This window comes from Lutra lutra, chromosome 13 (genome assembly GCF_902655055.1).
Source record: "Lutra lutra chromosome 13, mLutLut1.2, whole genome shotgun sequence".
NCBI classification, from domain to species: domain Eukaryota; kingdom Metazoa; phylum Chordata; class Mammalia; order Carnivora; family Mustelidae; genus Lutra; species Lutra lutra.
This window is the reverse complement of record NC_062290.1, coordinates 91,798,090-91,815,030: the sequence shown is the minus strand read 5'-3', so window position 1 is coordinate 91,815,030 and position 16,941 is coordinate 91,798,090. Positions and strand designations below refer to the sequence as shown.

General features: G+C 56.2%; 1 protein-coding gene across 1 annotated transcript in view; it reads right to left on the bottom strand.

Annotated features, from left to right (window-relative positions):
• CFAP77 (cilia and flagella associated protein 77) overlaps nt 1–16,941 on the bottom strand; it is a 125,479-nt gene that overhangs the window by 18,280 nt on the left and 90,258 nt on the right. Inside the window, exons 4-5 of the mRNA XM_047700255.1 lie at nt 8,561–8,666; nt 5,571–5,672 (exon numbers count right to left, since the gene is read on the bottom strand). Coding sequence (XP_047556211.1) covers nt 5,571–5,672; nt 8,561–8,666 — 208 coding nt within the window. The remainder of the gene's footprint in view (nt 1–5,570; nt 5,673–8,560; nt 8,667–16,941) is intronic.

Genomic DNA, 16,941 nt, shown 5'->3' with positions numbered 1-16,941 from the left:
AATACACCACTGGTGTGGGGACCTCCGGGAGGGGCAGCAGATCTGGCACCTGTCCTTCCTGCGTCTGGACGGAGCGACTTTGGGGCTGAACACACCTGTCCGGAGAAGGGCTCCTATGTCGTGGTCCCTTTGGAGAGGGGGCAGCAGCCGGATGGACAGGCCCCCCACTCTGGGGGTTTAACAGAGAGTTAACTTTCCAGCCGGCTATGATTTGTAAGAGAGCTTAAAGGTGGGAAAGAAAATCCTTTTCTTAGATTCAGCAGCTTTCACTAATCAGCTGCATCTCTGGGTGTCACTGCTTGGCTGACTGCTGATTTTTTTTTTCTCCCGCCAGCTCCAGTTCTATTAGGGAGCCAGGGGCCCAGGAGACCCAAGGCAGGGTTAGTCTTCCACAAAGAGAGGAGTCTGATCTCAGCATTCAGAGCACAAGAGCTTGTAAATCAAACTGTTAGCTTAATAGCTTGGGCCATTATTCTAAAGCAGTGGGGCGGGAACCGAAAGCCAAATGAAAATATAGTCAATTTGTTCATACTTTAGTGACTGAATGACTATGTAATGTCCTTGGGTATTGGCACTGGGGAAGACAGACAGGTCTGTCGGGGGAGAGGCGCCGTGTTCGGCGTGAGGGGTGACCTCGAGATGCTTGGGCAAACCTTCCTCCAAAATGGGTTTGGGATCTCAATTATAACACGGACTTGGCCAGAGAGAGCCAGACTCAGGGAGCTGGCCGCCTTCACTGCTGAGAGCGCTGGCCTCTGATCTCTGCGCCTGATGGAAACCCAGGGCGAGAAACCAAGCGTGGCCAGCAACACCGAAGGGCCTGTGACTTCAGGAGGGACTGGGCTGAAGGGGACTTGAGCCCTGGGACAAGCACCCAAAGAAGGATGTAGTGTCCCTACCTTTCAAACACATTAAAAAACAAAAACAAAAACAAAACCAGCCTTACTGGTTTTATAAAGGCCATATACTCACTGTAAAAATTCAAAAAATGCAGAAAGGAGCATCAGAGAAGGTAAAACTCAGCCTCGGCCCACCCCAGGGATCACTGCTGCTGCCACCTGGGGCCCCTCCCTCCAGCCATCGGTCCTTGAGCACTCAGGGGTGGGCCCCTCTATCCCTACAGCGTCACACAGCGCGGGTTCTTCCCCTGGTAATGGGTCAGGAACGTGGCAGTGAGTAGACCAAGGTCCTCGTTTCACTGGCTGTGTACTGCTCCACGGGATCACACACTGTGCAATGTCAGTGCGGGGTCCGTCAGCTCCTTCACTGGCTCGTCAAGGCTGACCCCGCTGTGGGGGTGCCGCCACATAGACATGGGACCCACTGCCCCCACATTTGTCTTTGGATTGCTATCACGGGCGGTCATTATAAAGAAGGATGAACCGTCTGATTTTCTTGGCTTAACATCAGGCGGCCGTAGGATGCGTGGTTCAGACTGGGTCACTTTTGAGAGCAGAAGGTGGGGTTATTACTAATCCCGCCCCCCAGCAGGCAAGCCTGGATTCTGGCCCCTGCCTCGAAAACCCGACCAGGTGGGCCAGCCTGTATCAGGATCACATTGGTGGGGGTAAATTTATGGGGCTTGGCCCCAACCCCAGCGCCGGCTGCCAGCTAGGGTTGGGGTCTCCCCACCATTTCACGCTTCTGGACACCCCAGATGGAGCCACTCCAAACTTCCCTGTCTAGCCATCCAGCCCTCTGTCTGTCTACCCACGTCACCCTTGCCGGTCACCAGGGACCCTCCGGCAGTATGACATCGGCCCCGAGAGCAGGGCTTGGCACAAAGATGCTGAATGAGATTTGTGAATGAATGAGGGAATGAATGAATGATCACCAGGCCCATCCCCAGGGTAGATGCCATGTGTTGGCACCAGGACAGAGTCCAGGTGTCCTGCCGAATGCATTAGTGTGTCATCGAATCCTTCTGCTAGCCCCATGCTCAGAAGACGGAATGGGGACGGGGACCAGTAAAGCCATGTGACAGGTAGGGAGAGGCAGGGTCGCCATGTGACCGAGGGCCACTGACTCTGAGTCATGTGCGCACACAGACATAGCATGTGGGTTCCCTCCTCCCTCCCCGCAGCCCCCAACACACTGGGGAAGGGCATGAGCTCCATTGCCACTGGCCACAGAGGGTGCCGGCTCCAAGCCCAGCAATCCCTCCGCTAGGGATGGGAGGAGGTGCATTCACATCCTTCCCCAAAATGGGAGCCTGGGGAAGGGTCTGAGCCATTTTCCCTGGCAGTTCACTCTGGGATTGGGGTCTGCCACCTCCAAGAGCCATCAGCCCCCTCCCACACGGCTCCTTGAGCCATGACCCTGGGATCATTAGCCTTCGGTTTGGAGGAGATACTTTAGAACAGTGCTACCTTCACTTTCAGGTGAGGAAACTGAGGCCCAGAGAGCCTCTTAGCCAGCTGGTGGCACGGCATCCATGCCCTGGCACTGGCCAGCGGTGGGGTGACCCCCTCTCTGGGCCCCGGGCATCGGTGGCAAAGGCTGGTGGCACAGACCAGAATGGGCTCTGGAGTCCCAGGCAGCCCGTGGCTGGTCGCACGGGTACGGTCCCGGGCGGGGGCAGGAGCAGGGGCAGGACGCCGCTGAGCGCCCCTCGAGGTTCCGGGGCCGGGGAGGGTCTGGGCGGCCCCCTCGCGGGACAGCGGCGTGGTGCAGGCAGCCAGCTTGCTCCCGTTGACCCAGCGCAGGGAGCAGGCCGCCGCGCCCCTGCCTGCTGCTTTTCCACGGGAGAGGTGTTTAATTATTTCTGACAGGGTTCAGCGTCGACATCTGTTCTGAGCTGGGAGAGTCCATTTAGGTTATCCATCACTGTGACAGGTTCAACTTTTTTGGAAGCGCTTTTCCCTTTCATAATGGGGCTGGGGTGGGGGGGGCGGTGGCTGGGCACAGACATGAGGCACAGACAAAGACCCTCCTGGGGTTCCGGGCAGGACGCTGTGTAGCCCTTGGCCGCTGTTGCCGCCACACTGGCCCTCCGGAGCCCGGACCCGGTGGGGGCTGCCAGAATGGGGGATGCCAGGATGCTCGGGTCGGGAAGGGACTTTCGGCGAGTCTGTGAAAGGCTTTTTCATTCTTCTGCCATTCTGTGCCGTACTGGTCATTCATTCATTCATCTCCTCCTTCATTCATTCTTCCCGCAGACGTTCACTGACCGCTCACTGGGTGGGGGGCTCTGGGGACGCCGTGGAGGTCACAACAGCCATGGGCCTTAGGGGCTCCCATTTTGCTGGGGAAGATGGACAACTAATTGCCCAGTTAACTAATTAATTGCAGTGAGGATGCACACTGTGAAGGGGAGAAAGGAGCCCTGCTGGGCTGGAGAGGCACCTGCCGGGATGCAGCCGGAAGTGAGGGAAGGACCCTCAGGATGGAACCTGGGACTCTTTCCTACCGGGCACGGTCCTTCAGCCCGCCGGGCCTCAGGTTGCACATCAGCCGAGGGGGCGTCCTTTCTGTGACATAATACATGTCCAGCGCTCGGCGCACAGTGAGAGCTAAACGCTTCCCGTTGCTACTGTTTCCCCAAAGTGGGGACCAAGGGTTGCATCCATAAAGGCATCACTCTGGGGGGCTAGGGTCTCTGCTGAGCTGACCACGGTGGTGCCCAGGGACAGCCTTGCTCTGAGAGTCGTACAGAGAGGACCTTCCAGAAACCCACGAACATCCCCCAAAAGACGAAAAGCGCCCCGTGAATCCCGGGCGGCCATGTTTATGCTTTCTCGTTGTTTCCGTGGCACAGCGGGTCGTGTGTTGGAGCTTGGGGCCCACAGTCAGAGGAGCGAGGCTTCCAGGCCCCACCAGCCCACTCACTGGGGAGGACAGCCCAGACTCTGCTTCCGCTCTGTGCCCCGGAGCCGCGGGGGTGGGGGGCACTCGCTCCGAAGACGAAGCACACCGGTACGCAGAGATGACTTAGCGTGGTGCCTGGCGCCGAAGACAGGGGTGGACTTCACAGGCTGCCCCTGTTGCTCCGACCGCATTTCAGTGACAGCAGTCTAGACCGGAAGAGTGCAGCACAGCTGAGTCAAAGCCCTGCTTTTGAAAACAGAAACTGGTTCATTCGTGTCCGACTCAGGGCCGGGACCGTGGGGACACCGGCGTGGGAGATGTGCCTCCTGATATGGGAGAGTCGGGGTGGGGATAGGGGTGGGGGCCCTTTCCTTGTTCCTCTGGCCCAAGACTACCTGAGCCCTCCTTTGTCCCCTGCCTCAGTAGCTCAGGGCAGATTCTAAATCGGAGCCGGGGGACAGGGGGTGACGCCACAGAGCTGAGTCCCGTCCACGGCCTCTCGTGCTCGTGGAGCTCTGGGTTCCCGTCCCTCCCTGGGCAGCCTCCCAGGGAAAATCAGAGGGAAAAATTGGAGCGAAAAGAGCAAAGGAGGAAAGATGATGGAGAAAGGGGCAGGAAGGAAGCTGTGGGGAGAGGAGAGGGGGAGGAACGTGGTTAAAAAGGCAGGAAACCGGGGGAGACAGAGAACCAGGTGAGTCTCGCGGCCGCCCGGCCAAAACGGAAGAGCGACAAAGCGACACGGGCGGGGACTCCCGGCGCCTCCGGCTCGGTGCCCGGTCACGTTCGTATGCGGGGTGGTGCGGGCTGACGGGCGGCGGGTGGATGGTCACTGACATAGGCTGACGGAGGCCGCGTGGGCAGGACGCACGGGGCCGCGTCGGGGGGCGGCAGGCGTCTCCACGGCGCTCAGCAGCTTGTCCAAGAGCATTAGGCTCAGGAAGGCCCTAGCCCCTTCGTTGTCCAAACCGCAGTTTAACTCAGTGCCACGGTGGGCTGGGCTGGCCGGGAACGTCGCTTTGTCCAGCTGTCTCCCTGGGGCCAGGCGTGTCCCCGTGGCCCCCAGAAAGGCTTGCTGGGCGCGAGTTAGGCGTGCAGAGATCCCTTCCCACACGGAAGCTGCTGTCCCCATATCTCCCTGTTCCCCTCCTTGGGACAGCGCCTCCCCACCCTGGCTCTCACACGGCTCTTCCCCTGCTAAAAGGCACTGAAGAGAGATCCCATTCCGGGTGCGACAGGGCTCGTGGCCTGATGAACACCAGCATCCGTTCTGAGGCCGGCACACGGTGGGTGTCAGCCCCTGGTGGAGATTTGCTCCCCCATCCCCAGGAATTCCACGCTGCAAGAAGGCCTAGCGCTGGTGGTGTGGGCTTGTCCTCCCCCCCAAGTCCCCAGAGCAGGATGTGGTGCCTCCGTGACCCCATCGCTGGAGGGGGCTTTGACCCAGACAGCGCCCTCTGTGGTATAGACAGACACCCAGGCTCTGTGGTCCAACGGCACGGGTTCCGCACAAGGCTGCCACAGAAGCCAGTGTGGGCTCCGCTCCCCGTCTGCGCAGCGAGGGTGGCAGCAGCCCCCCAACTCCAGTGAGTGTGAAGAATCAGTGGGATGACAAGATAATACACCAATCATGTAATATTTGTCATCATGCCCACCAGGGGCCGGAAGCCCACAGCGTCTCACTGTCTAGAGGACGGGTAGAGACCAGGCAAAGTGATAGGCATCTGCCGTAGGTGCGGGAAGAGGCATTTGGAGGCGAGACTGACCTTCTGGAAGTGAGGCATATGCCAGAGGGCATCCAGCTTCACGGGCGGCTTGTACTTTCTCAGCTGACTGCTCCGGGTCTCATATAGCTTCCCCAGGATCACCTGCAGGCCAGACAAATGCAGAGGTGAGGTGGTCTCCCGGTTCCCGGAGGAGCCCGAACTACGATGAAGGGAGGCGAGGGCAGAGGGTTGGGCTTCCTGGTGTTTCGGGCTCCTGGGTTGCGTTCCTCCCTTCTCCGAGGCCACTGCTCCCCTTCCCTCCCCGCCCTGGCTCCGTGGATTCCGGGGTGGGACCACCCGGTGCCACGGGCATGTTGATCTGTTTCTGGTCTGACCCCTAGAGCTCACAGGGAGTAAATTTCCTGGAATCTGATGCAACTTGAGCTTTGGGGATCCTCGTGGCACATGGTCCTGACTAAGGTCCTGGAAGGGCCCTATTCGTGTGCTCTGTTTCTCCAAAATCTGTAATAGTCGTGTGTTTTGTTGTGTACTTTCTCTTTTCTTTCTATTTTCCTTCCACGGAAGGGCAGCCGACACAGAATGTTACATTAGTTTTGGGCGGACAACGTAATGATTTGACACGTCTGTGCATTTTGGTCTTGGCAGTGCGGCTGTCTGTCACCGTACGACCCTAGTACTGCACCATTGACTCTATCCCCTGGGCGGCACCTTTTATCCCCGGGACATACTCATTCCATCGCCGGAAGCCTGTGTGTCCCACTCCCCTTCCGCCGGGCCCTCCAAGGTATAGTTCGGGGTCTGCAGAATCTGCACCTGCCCTGGGTTCTACCACAATAGAACTGACCCCAAAGTAGCTGAAGATCGAACCCCTTTTATTGGCTGATTTTGTCAGTCATTTACATTAACTTCATTGAATGCGTCTGTGGATACCGCAGAAGCCCTTTGGATCAGCCGTCTTCTCTGCCTTCTAGAACAGTTCTGCAACTATCTGCAAACCTGAGATGCTAGCCGGCCGAGAGTGACCAAGTCTGCCTTCAGAACGGGGGTGGGGGATGCAGGCACCCCGTTCCACCTTCCTAAGTGGAAATGGAGCTCCCTGCTGGAAACGGATCGCTGATGCCTGACAGACAAGGTTGGTCACCGTAGGATTTGCTGAGCTCAGCGTTGAGCCAAGGGGCCCAAGATAAAGAGTCACCGCGTGGAAGCTGTTGCTCAGACTTTCATGGGGGTGGGGGACGACCATCCAAACCCCAGGACATCCTTTGCTGCTGGAGAGACAGGCTTCCCCGCGGATGGTGGCAACTTGACCTTGCAAGACCAACCATCCTGTCAACCCCAGGCCCCAGCCCGCGTGTGTGGGTCTGGGTGTTCCTTGCTGTGAGACAACGTACAGCCACAGAGAACCTTGGAGCGGGAAGAGAACCCTGGGGTTGGTTCCACAAGTGTTTCCTGAGCGCCTGCTGTGCGCTGGGCACGGCACAGTGGGCCCTCAGTTGATCTGAGCCTTTCTTTCCCCCGTGAGGGAACTGAGGCCATCACAGCCCCAGAGCGGGCCCCAGTTCCCAGCCAGGGCTAGGGGCGGAGCCACTCCCATTAGTGGGGTGCTCTGCCTAACGGGGAGGGGCACTGGTCACGGCTGTCTCTAGCGTCAGAAGACGTGTCCTTGGGAGCTCGGTTTTCCATGGATTTGCGAGTCGCCGGGGAATTGTGGCTAATTAAAACGCGCGACGGAATTGGAGCTCTAAGGGGCTTGTAACGGCAGGGCTTCCTTCGAAACTGCTCGTTACCATAGTAAGTTGACTCTTTCTTGAGCCATTAACGAGTAAACTAGTCAGGGGCTGCTTATTAAAATGTTATTGCAACATTCTGCTGTTTCAGGAGCCGGTGTCTTGTGCAAGGACCAAGGACAGCGGGAGGGGCCGTGGTGGCCAGCCAGGGGCCCGGGGAGCCTGGCGCCCTCTGCCCTGCAGTGCCGCTCCTGGCCTGTCCTGAAGGCGCCAGGATCCCTGCTCAGACTCTTCCGCTCTCCACTTTGGCTCTAGAACATCTTTGTCCGGTTGCTGAACTCCAGGATTTCCCACGATTAGCAGGGGTGGGACCTCGCCCTCCAGGACAGCCGAGACTCTGGGGCCGCACACACAGGGGAGTCCAGGCCTGGCTCTGACGCCTTTGGCCAGCCGCTTAATCCCTGCGAGCCTACGTTTGCCCACAGGAAAATGGAACAACCGAGACTACCCGATGAGTTCCCAGCCTCATGGGGTGCTCAGGAGATGGAACATGGGAACACGGGTGCGCGCTCAGCCCAGCTCCCTGCCCGGAGCACAGCGTCGGGAGGGCCCCGGCTGGACTGTGGCACCAACCAGACAGGCGCGCATCGTGCTTCTAGTGAAATCCCTGTGGCACCCACCACGCCTTCATCGGTCCGGATCGACTGCCGCTCGCCCTATTAGCAACTGGCAGTGTGGGGACACGGTTCTGTCCACAGCTTTGGCGTCCCTGTGCGGTCACCGCCGTGCTGAGGCTCAGTTTCCATGCCCAGGAAATAGGAACGATGGCCACCTCGGGGGCTTCGGCCAAACCTAAGGGACACGATGTGTGTGACGTACACAATGGATTTAGCGTGTGACCAGTCATCACTTTGGAACAAAATGTTTTCCTGAAGTACAACAAAATGTGTTCTCTACGGCATCCCGCCTTCCTAGTCTTTTCTTTAGTCCAGGGCGCCCTGCTGTCTCGGCCGGGCCGGGTTGGTTGAAAATCAGACTTCTGGATGTGCGGAGCCCTGGAAGGTTGGTGGACGGAGTCCCGGAGAGGAGTCGGGACATGGGGTTCTGGCCCGCGTCAGAGGCACACAGGGCTGTGGCCAGAATCTTCCTTGTCCGGGCTTGAGTAGGGGTTGGGTGTGATCATCACCAAGACCCTTTTAGCACAGCACCTCGCAAAATGTCAGTGTCAAAGCTTTGCCAGGCCAGCCCTTCCCCCGCTCCCATCCCAAACGGGGGCCACTCTGGAGTGGGGGGTGCTTTTACCTTGTGCTTTTTCTCCAGTTTAATGGCTTTCTGGGTGGCCTTCTGTTCCTGCACCCAAAGCTGCTGGTAGCGATGCTGTAGCAGGTCGAAGAAGGGTGTGGAGGGCCTGCGGGGAGAAGGACAGAGAGGCTGTCTTGGAAGGCTCCTCATTCTCTCCACCAAGGAAGCCCCCCTGACCTTCAGGGCGGGGCGCTGGGAGGTAGTGACAAAGACTGTCCCCGAGAGTGGGCTTTAGACGGCCTCCTTGGAGCCCTCTTTTCAACCAGACCTTGCCCTTGGGCTTGGTCCTTGATCGGTGAAGCCAGTCTTCATAAAGAATCGGCGAAGTCAACCCCCCATCCCGCCCCACACCCTCCATTGGTTTCAGTGTCTGATCACCTTGGCCTGCCTTTACCAAGAATCCCATCGGATCAGCTCAGCGAGCATCCCCTTGCGTGTCTGTGTCCTTCCCTGACCCCCACCCCCGCTTCTGGGCGGTAAGCCCCCCACCTCCCCCACCCCCCATGCTGAGTCTCTCTCCTTGTGCAGAGGGACTGCATGCAACCATCACCCCCTCTAGTTTCAGACTCTGGTTCTCCTTGACAAGGGTCTCCGGCCTGGAGGAGCACTTGCCCAGTGCGCCCCATTTCGTATGCCCCGCCCCTTCGCAGCGGTGTCTTCTCCCAGAGGATTGGTGGGTGGCACGTGAGACCTGCCCAGAGTTGCCGCATAGGTGACAGGGATGAGGACAAGCTCTTCACAGAAGAACCAGAGCTCACGGTTGCAGGAGGGAATGATGGAGCCGAGGGGAGGGGAATCGCTGGGGATGCCGCTCCCCGAGAAAGGGCGGATGGAGACAGTCATCGTCAGTGGCTGCCTGCGCCGTTCGGGGACGAGCTGGCAGGAGACTGTAAGCTGTGTGGCACAGGCTGCGGCAGCCGAACCGAATGCCCCCTTCCTCTATTGTGGTCAAATACAGACACGCTGTACAGTTTCCCCACGTGATCAATCTTACCGTTCCTGAAAGGGACAAGCAGACGTCTGTGCCCGAAGTGATACAGTGGGAGGCACACGGGACCGCGCACCCGATGTGCTTCGGTGAAAGAAACCCAAGTACCCTGGCGGTCATCAGACTTCTAGAAAGCACTGTCAAATCGAAACACAACGCGAGTCGCCACGTAACGAGGGCTTTTCCGGGGGCAACGTGAAAAAGGAATGGGCGGAATCGGTTTTACTAATGTATTTTATCCTTCTCATTACTGATATTATGTTATCGATCTAGTCCAGCCGAAATATTGTCACAGCACCATAGAGTCCTTCTTTAAATATTCATGGGGTGTTCGAAAGATTTAGTTTTGAAATTTTGAATTTTACTTAGTCAAAATTAAATAAGGTAAATTCGGCTCCTCGGTGGCACCAGCCACGTTGCGAGGGTTCGGTAGCTGCCTATGGCCAGGCCACCGCATCAGACGCACAGCGATCGGCCTGCCTGCCATGGCTTGCAGGAGGCTCGGGGCCTGGGGGTGTGCTACGCACCCCTGCGAGGATGCCGGTGCCCAGGCCCGAGTGTGGGATGCTCTGCGGGATGAGTGACATCAGCAAACACTGGACCGTGGGGAGGGAGGAGGAGAAAGGGAGGTAGATGACAGTGACCTGAGAAATGCACCCAGCAGGTGCCGTCCATGGGTCTCGTTCGGACCCCGAGTCAAGCAAACCATCCGTGGGAAGGTGTGGGCCAAGTGAGCGTTAACCAAGGTTTGGAAGCTATTCAAGTGTTTCTGTGGGAGATGCATAGGGAAGGGCTTGTGGGTGGAGTAATTGGTTGTTTACAATTTGCTTTAAAAAGGAGCTTCCAGGGGCGCCTGGGTGGCTCAGTGGGTTAAAGCCTCTGCCTTCAGCTCAGGTCATGATCTCAGGGTCCTGGGATCGAGCCCCGCATCAGGCTCTCTGCTCAGCGGGGAGCCTGCTTCCTCCTCTCTCTCTGCCTGCCTCTCTGCCTACTTGTGATCTCTGTCAAATAAATAAAATCTAAAAAAAAAAAAAAGCTTCCACAAACAATAAATACATTACAGTCAGATAAAGTGGGAATGGGTGGCAGCGTGTACCCATAATGGTTGAAGCTGGGTGTTGGGGGTTGATCACGGGCATGTATTATAGTGTCGGCTCATACTTTCGTGCATGTTTGACATAGTTCATCCTAAGCAAAAAGGGAAAAAGAAGAAGAAACAGTGAATCAGGTTCATTGTTTCCCCCCTCCCATGTCTTTCTGACCTTCCTTTTGTTGGTGAACAGTCCTAGCCAGCTTTTGCCTCTCACATCTGAGCTTATCATTTCTTCATTTCCCTGGCCAGAGAGTCTCAGATTTTTCTGGTGCATAAGAATCACCTGGGCCAGGGGCACCTGGGTGGCTCAGTGGGTTAAAGCCTCTACCTTCGGCTCAGATTATGATTCCAGGTTCCTGGGATCGAGCCCCACATCGGGCTCTCTGCTCAGCGGGGAGCCTGCTCCCCCCCCCCCGCCTGCCTCTCTGCCTACTTGTGATCTCTGTCTGTCAAATAAATAAATAAAAATCTTAAAAAAAAAAAAAAGAACCACCTGGGCCCAACCCCCAGAAGTTCTGAGCTAGGAAGTGGGAGGGAGACCCAGGAAATCACATTTTTAGCAAATATAGTTCTGATACAGGGTGTGCGGGCTGAAGGGTGGCCCTCCAAGTGGTGTTTCCATCCTCCTCCCTAGAACCTGTGAATATGACTTTATTTGGAAAAAGGGCTTTTGCAGAGGTAGTCCACTTAAGGATCTCAAGATGGGATTAAGAACTATGCAAATGCTGGGGCACCTGGGTGGCTCGGTGGGTTAATCCTCTGCCTTCAGCTCAGGTCATGATCCCAGGGTCCTGGGATCGAGCCCCGAATCAGGCTCTCTGCTCAGCAGGGAGTCTGCTTCCCTCTCTCTCTGCCTGCTTCTCTGCCTACTTGTGATCTCTCTGTCAAATAAATAAGTAAAATTAAAAAAAAAAAAAGAACCATGCAAATGCTTCTTGGGGGTAGGCCCTGTATCCAAAGACAAGTGTCCTCATATGGAGCTGACACACAGGGGTCCCGCAGCCCACCCCAGGGACACACTTAGAAACAGCCCTCCCTCCTCTGGAGGGCGTCTAGAGCAGGTCCCAAGACTAGAAATCAGTCTTTCACAGCCCAAGGAAACACAGAACAGCGTTTTGCAACCTGGCATGTGCATGGGTCCCCGTCCCCGGGGGATCTCGTTACAGGCACGTTCTGGTTTGGTGGGTCTGGAGTGGCCACAGGTGTTGTGGCCCGGGACCCACACTTTGAGGCTTAAGCCTTAGCCCCAGGGGTCTTAGCCCCCGAAGTCCCAAGAGTTGTGGACAGTAACTTCTGAGCAGGTGTCTAGGGGAGGAACCGCAGCTTCTCTCATTGCGCTTCTGGAAATGCAAGCGCCCCAGGAAACGCTCTGGTCTTCCTCAGTGACCTTATCTTACAGACCAGGGAAGGCAGAAATGGCAGTGTTAAGAAGACACACGCACCCCCTCCCCGCCACCAGGATCTTGAGGCAAACTTCCAGCCTCTCTAGCTTTGTGGTTTTTGTTTTTGTTTCTGTTTTTTGTTTTTTGTTTTTGTTTTTGTTTTTGTTTTATGAGGGGAAGGGGCAGAGGGAGAGGGAGAGAGAGAATTTTAAGTGGGCTCCACATCCAGTGCAGAGCCCAACACTGGCTTCCATCTCATAACCCTGAGATCAAGACCCGAACTGAAACCAAGAGTCTGATGCTTAACTGACTGAGCCACCAGGCACCCCTCTGGCTTTGTGTTCAAGACAGCAACCTTAAATACTTTGACACTGCCATCATAGTTATCAACAGTTAAAAGTCGGGAAATTTTACATTAAAACCCCAGCTTCCCAGACTGTCTTGAAAACCTGCAAGTGCTGACTGCGCAGTCTGTGGGCAGCAGCTACTGGCCGGCGCCGAGGGTCACTGTCAGGGCGCCCCACGCCTCTCCCTTCCCTGCTGCCCCTTGCCCCGGCCAGCTCCGCTCCCTGCAGGGCCCCTCCAGGTTTTGGACTTCATGGCCCCAGATATGGACACAGAGTCAGACGGGACCCTAAACATCCACCCTGCATCCCGTACGTTCCGGTGTAGTCTGACCCCCGGTGTGCAGACCTCCCCGGGCGGGGACGGGCTGAGCGAGGGCTCTGCTTGAGCAGCGGCTCAGCTCCGTGTCTCTGAAAAGCCTCTCGAGCTCAGATGTCTCTTTACAGAGCAGCCTGCCGTGTGGCTACAAACAGTGGCTCTTTGTTTTCCGGTTCCTTTACCCCTGCGGTGACTTTTATTGCTTAATTATCACACGCCCCATGCTTCTGAGCAACCTAATTTATGGCCACACTTTCTAATGACATGAGATGCGTAACCTCACAGTATCTACCCCCAGAGGCCGTTCACAACAGAAGAGCTGTCTTGCCAGCAGCCCCCACTGCATACATCACCAGGAGCCTCCCTTCGAGGCCCTCCCGAAGCCTGGGCTGGCCAGCTTTGGGTCCTGCTCTGGCCAATGGTTATTACCTGGAGACGTTTTGGGGGGTGGGATGGGGAAGGGGCTCGGAGCGGGAAAACAGCTGAGAAACCTTGGGGGTCGCGGCAGCCCCAGCGTGGCTGGCTGAGGGAGATCCGGCAGGTTCTGCCCATTTCTGCTCTGGCTCGTTCACTTGGGTAAAAAGATGGGGAGGCTTGTCAGGAGACAAATCAGATCACATCACCCTTCTCCGTTTTAACCCTAAGCCTAGACTCCGGGCCAGGGACCTTCAAGGCTCCTTGCCTCCACTGCCACCTGGCTCACCCTCGGCTTCTGCTGGTCTCAGCCGTGGGGTCGCCTCCCCAGAAGGCCTGCCTGACCGCCTGTCCTCGGCCGCCCCCGACAGGTGGCCGCTCACAACAGGGATTCCAGGTCACTGGTTTGCTACCGGCCTGGGCCACTGCACGCCAATACCCCCAGGGCAGGAACGGTTCGTGTAGTTGAAGAAGAGGGACGGGGAGTCAGAGAAAGAAAGATCAGGCAAAATTCTGGGAGATGCACTTTTTCATAATTCAGGATATAGGACACTAGGCTACGTAGAAGGTATAATAAAGACCGTAAGTTGATGGACGGTGCTGCTCGGTGGACGAAGGACAGTCTTTTCAACCGATGGCATAGAAATGACTGGACATTGTGGGCAAAACCCCACAAAACAGCTCTCGACCGAGGGCTCATACCCTCCACAGGAATGACCTCAAAATGGATCATGGATTTCCATAGGAAGATGAACCGATTAAATTTTCCGAAGAAAACGCAGGAGAAGATCTTCAGGGGCTCAGGCCAGGCTTGGTGCTGACTTCCTGGACTTGGCACCAAAAGCGAGATCCGTAAGAGAAACCACAAAGTGAAGAATCAGACTTCCTCGAGATGACGGCCTTTTGCTCTCTGGAAAGTCCTCTGAAGAAGACGGAAAGACCAGCTCCCCAGACCGGGAGGAGGTCCCTGCAAACCACACGTCTGGCCAAGCGCTTCTCTCTGGCACGCGTGGAGAGCTCTCAGACTCGATGTGGAAGCAAACTGACTAGAAAGATACAAAGTTTCGTCGGAGGACTTACCGCTAAGGCCAGGAGAACACCGTCCACAGCCCCACAGCCCCGCCGTCAGAGACGCACAAACCCAGACCCGGTGGCGTTCCATGACACATGCATTTGTGCAGAAACGAGCAGGAGCAAGTCCCGGCCAGGATGCAGAGAAGCCAAGCCTCGCGGCGTTGCTGGAGGAAAGGAGAAGTCGCACAGCCGCTCCGGAAAACAGCTGGGCAGCGTCTTAAGAATCTAGACAGACAGGGGCGCCCGCCTGGCTCAGTGGGTGGAGCCTGAGACTCTTGGTCTTGGGATCGTGAGTTCGAGCCCCACGCTGGGTGTAGAGATGACTTAAAAATGAGATCTTAAAAAAAAACCAGAAACACCCTGGATATACATGTACAGCCCAGCACCTGTACCCCTACGCACTTACTCCAGAGAAGTGGGAGCTTACGTACACGAAAACCTGTACACGGATGTTTCTAGCAGCTTTCATTGTCGTAGCCCCAACCTGGCACAGCCACGAAATCCTCCAGCGGACGAATGGCAAAAGAAGCCAGGGTCCGTCCCCACTGGGCAACAGCACTCGGCAGAGGAAACCATTAGGTTCTACAACAAGCTGCTTGGGTGGATCTCAGGGCCATGGTGCCAAGTGGAAACGGACGATCTCAGAAGGTCCCCTACACGGTGACGTCATGCACATCACACGCTGGAACTTTCCAGGGGTGAGAGGTTGGCGGGGGAGGGCAGTCCCTGTGGGGTAGCATGAGGGAGATCTTTGAGGTGATGGAACAGTTCTGTGTCTTGACTGTGCTACTCAGGTTTGTGCGCGCGCGCACACACACACACACACACACACACACACACACACACACCCAAGTGCATATAAAAGCAACGGTCCCTGTTTAGTTTTAAAACGTTTAGTTTTGACATTGCACATGGTTGGGCGGGATTTTATCACGGGAGGAGCTGCGTGAAGAGTACAGGATCTCTCCGTACTGTCTCTACCCCTTCCTGTGAGTCTAGGAATTATTTTGAGGTACAGTATTATTTTAAAATTCAGTCAAGCATGTTAGAGGAAAGGCTGGAACAGCTTCCTTCCTCCTTTATGGGAAATTATCATAAAAATTCCTGCCGTGCAACATGGTAGACAGAGACTATGGGGCCCCAGAATGTAGGGGAGAGAGGAAGAGAGCGTTTGTCTGGCAATTAATTTTTTCAAGTCTATAGCTGCCAAAAAGAATGGAGCGGCCGTATGTGTAATGACCCAGAAAGGTCTCAGAGACCTCCATCAAGTGTGAAAACACAAGTCCGGGGGAGACAGAGCTGCATCCATGCAGGTGTGGGTGACTAGAGAAAAGTCTGGAAGGAAGTCGGCCGGTGACGGCTCTGGGGCTGAGGCAGGCACAGGTCTGCTTACTGGTTATGGGACTCTTTTGCAATGAATAAAACAAAACAAAACAAAACAAAACAAAAAAAAAAGAAGGAAGGACGGAAGGAGGGAGGGAGGGAATTCTAAGTCTGACAGGTTGTGTGAGCTGGCTGGGACCGTAATGCAGGTGACGGATCCAAGCCCCCAGTCCTCGCCCCGAGAACATCAGACCGGAACTCGCAGCAGCTCCCCACGAGCAGCCCAGGGTGGCCAGGCCTTTGTGGCCAGGCCTTTGCGGCCGGAGAGGCACCCGGCAAGAGCCCAGCCCTGGGGGGTTGCTGTCGGGAGTTTTATTAGCATTTCTCCCGGTTCTAGAACCTTCGAGGATACACCCTTAGGAGCCACTTCCTTGTTTTCTTCTGCAACTGCTTCTCGCTACTACCTTAAATACGTTCAGCTGTTTTTCTTTTGAAGTAAATGTGATTCTTTATAATAATAAAAAAAAATAGGCATTTTTCTCCCGCCCCAAAATGAAAGATTTTTGCCACAGGCGGAGGAACCCCTGTGGTCACAATTACGGCTACCCTCTCTGCAGTTTACCTTTGAGAAGCTGGAGGGGGGCACACAGAAGGTCTTAATTATTTATCCTCACTAAATGAGGTGGGAAACGTGGGAGTGGGGAAGCCAAAGCCCAGAGAGGTCAAATGGCTGGTCCAGGGTCACACAGCACATTCCACCATCAAAGCCTGGACTCCTTCCTGCCCTCGGGCTATAGCCACGAGAATGCCCATCGATTTACACGAGACTGGAGTCTGCCAGGGAGCCTCCTACAGACAGAGGCCAGACCCCAGGGGCCTGGCTACTCTCAGACAGGACCCCCTAACCCCCAAGGCGCTCTCTCCCCAGGCCCCGGAGCAGTGCCCAGCCTTGGTCCATGCAGCTGCAGGGGCTTTTTAAACAATGCGCATCTGATCCCATCTCTCTCAACACCCACTGGTATCTTCTCTTGCCCTTGCGGCGTGGGGCACAATTTTCAAGGGCTCTGTGCTATCTCCAGGATCGCATCCCGCCTCCTCCCAGACCAGCACACCCTAGGATCCCCTGTTTCATCTTCTAGTCTCAGCTTAAATGAGATGCCTCCCCACCCCATCTCGCTGCACCATCCCGTCCCTCATGAGACCTCCCGTAGCTCTGCAGGAGACGTTGCTGTCCCTGCACTTTGTACCCGGAAAGGTCTTTTGGACATTTTTTACAGCAACCAGTTCAGTGCCCACCTGTCCCAGCAGCTCTAAGCTCCATGGAACAGGGGTCAAGGCCGGACTGTTCTCTGTGCACCTCCTGGCCTGGACAGCCAGCCTGCACCTGGTAAATAGTCTTTGTGGCTCTGGGATCCCACTTCCTTTCCCTCTAAGAACCAACTCT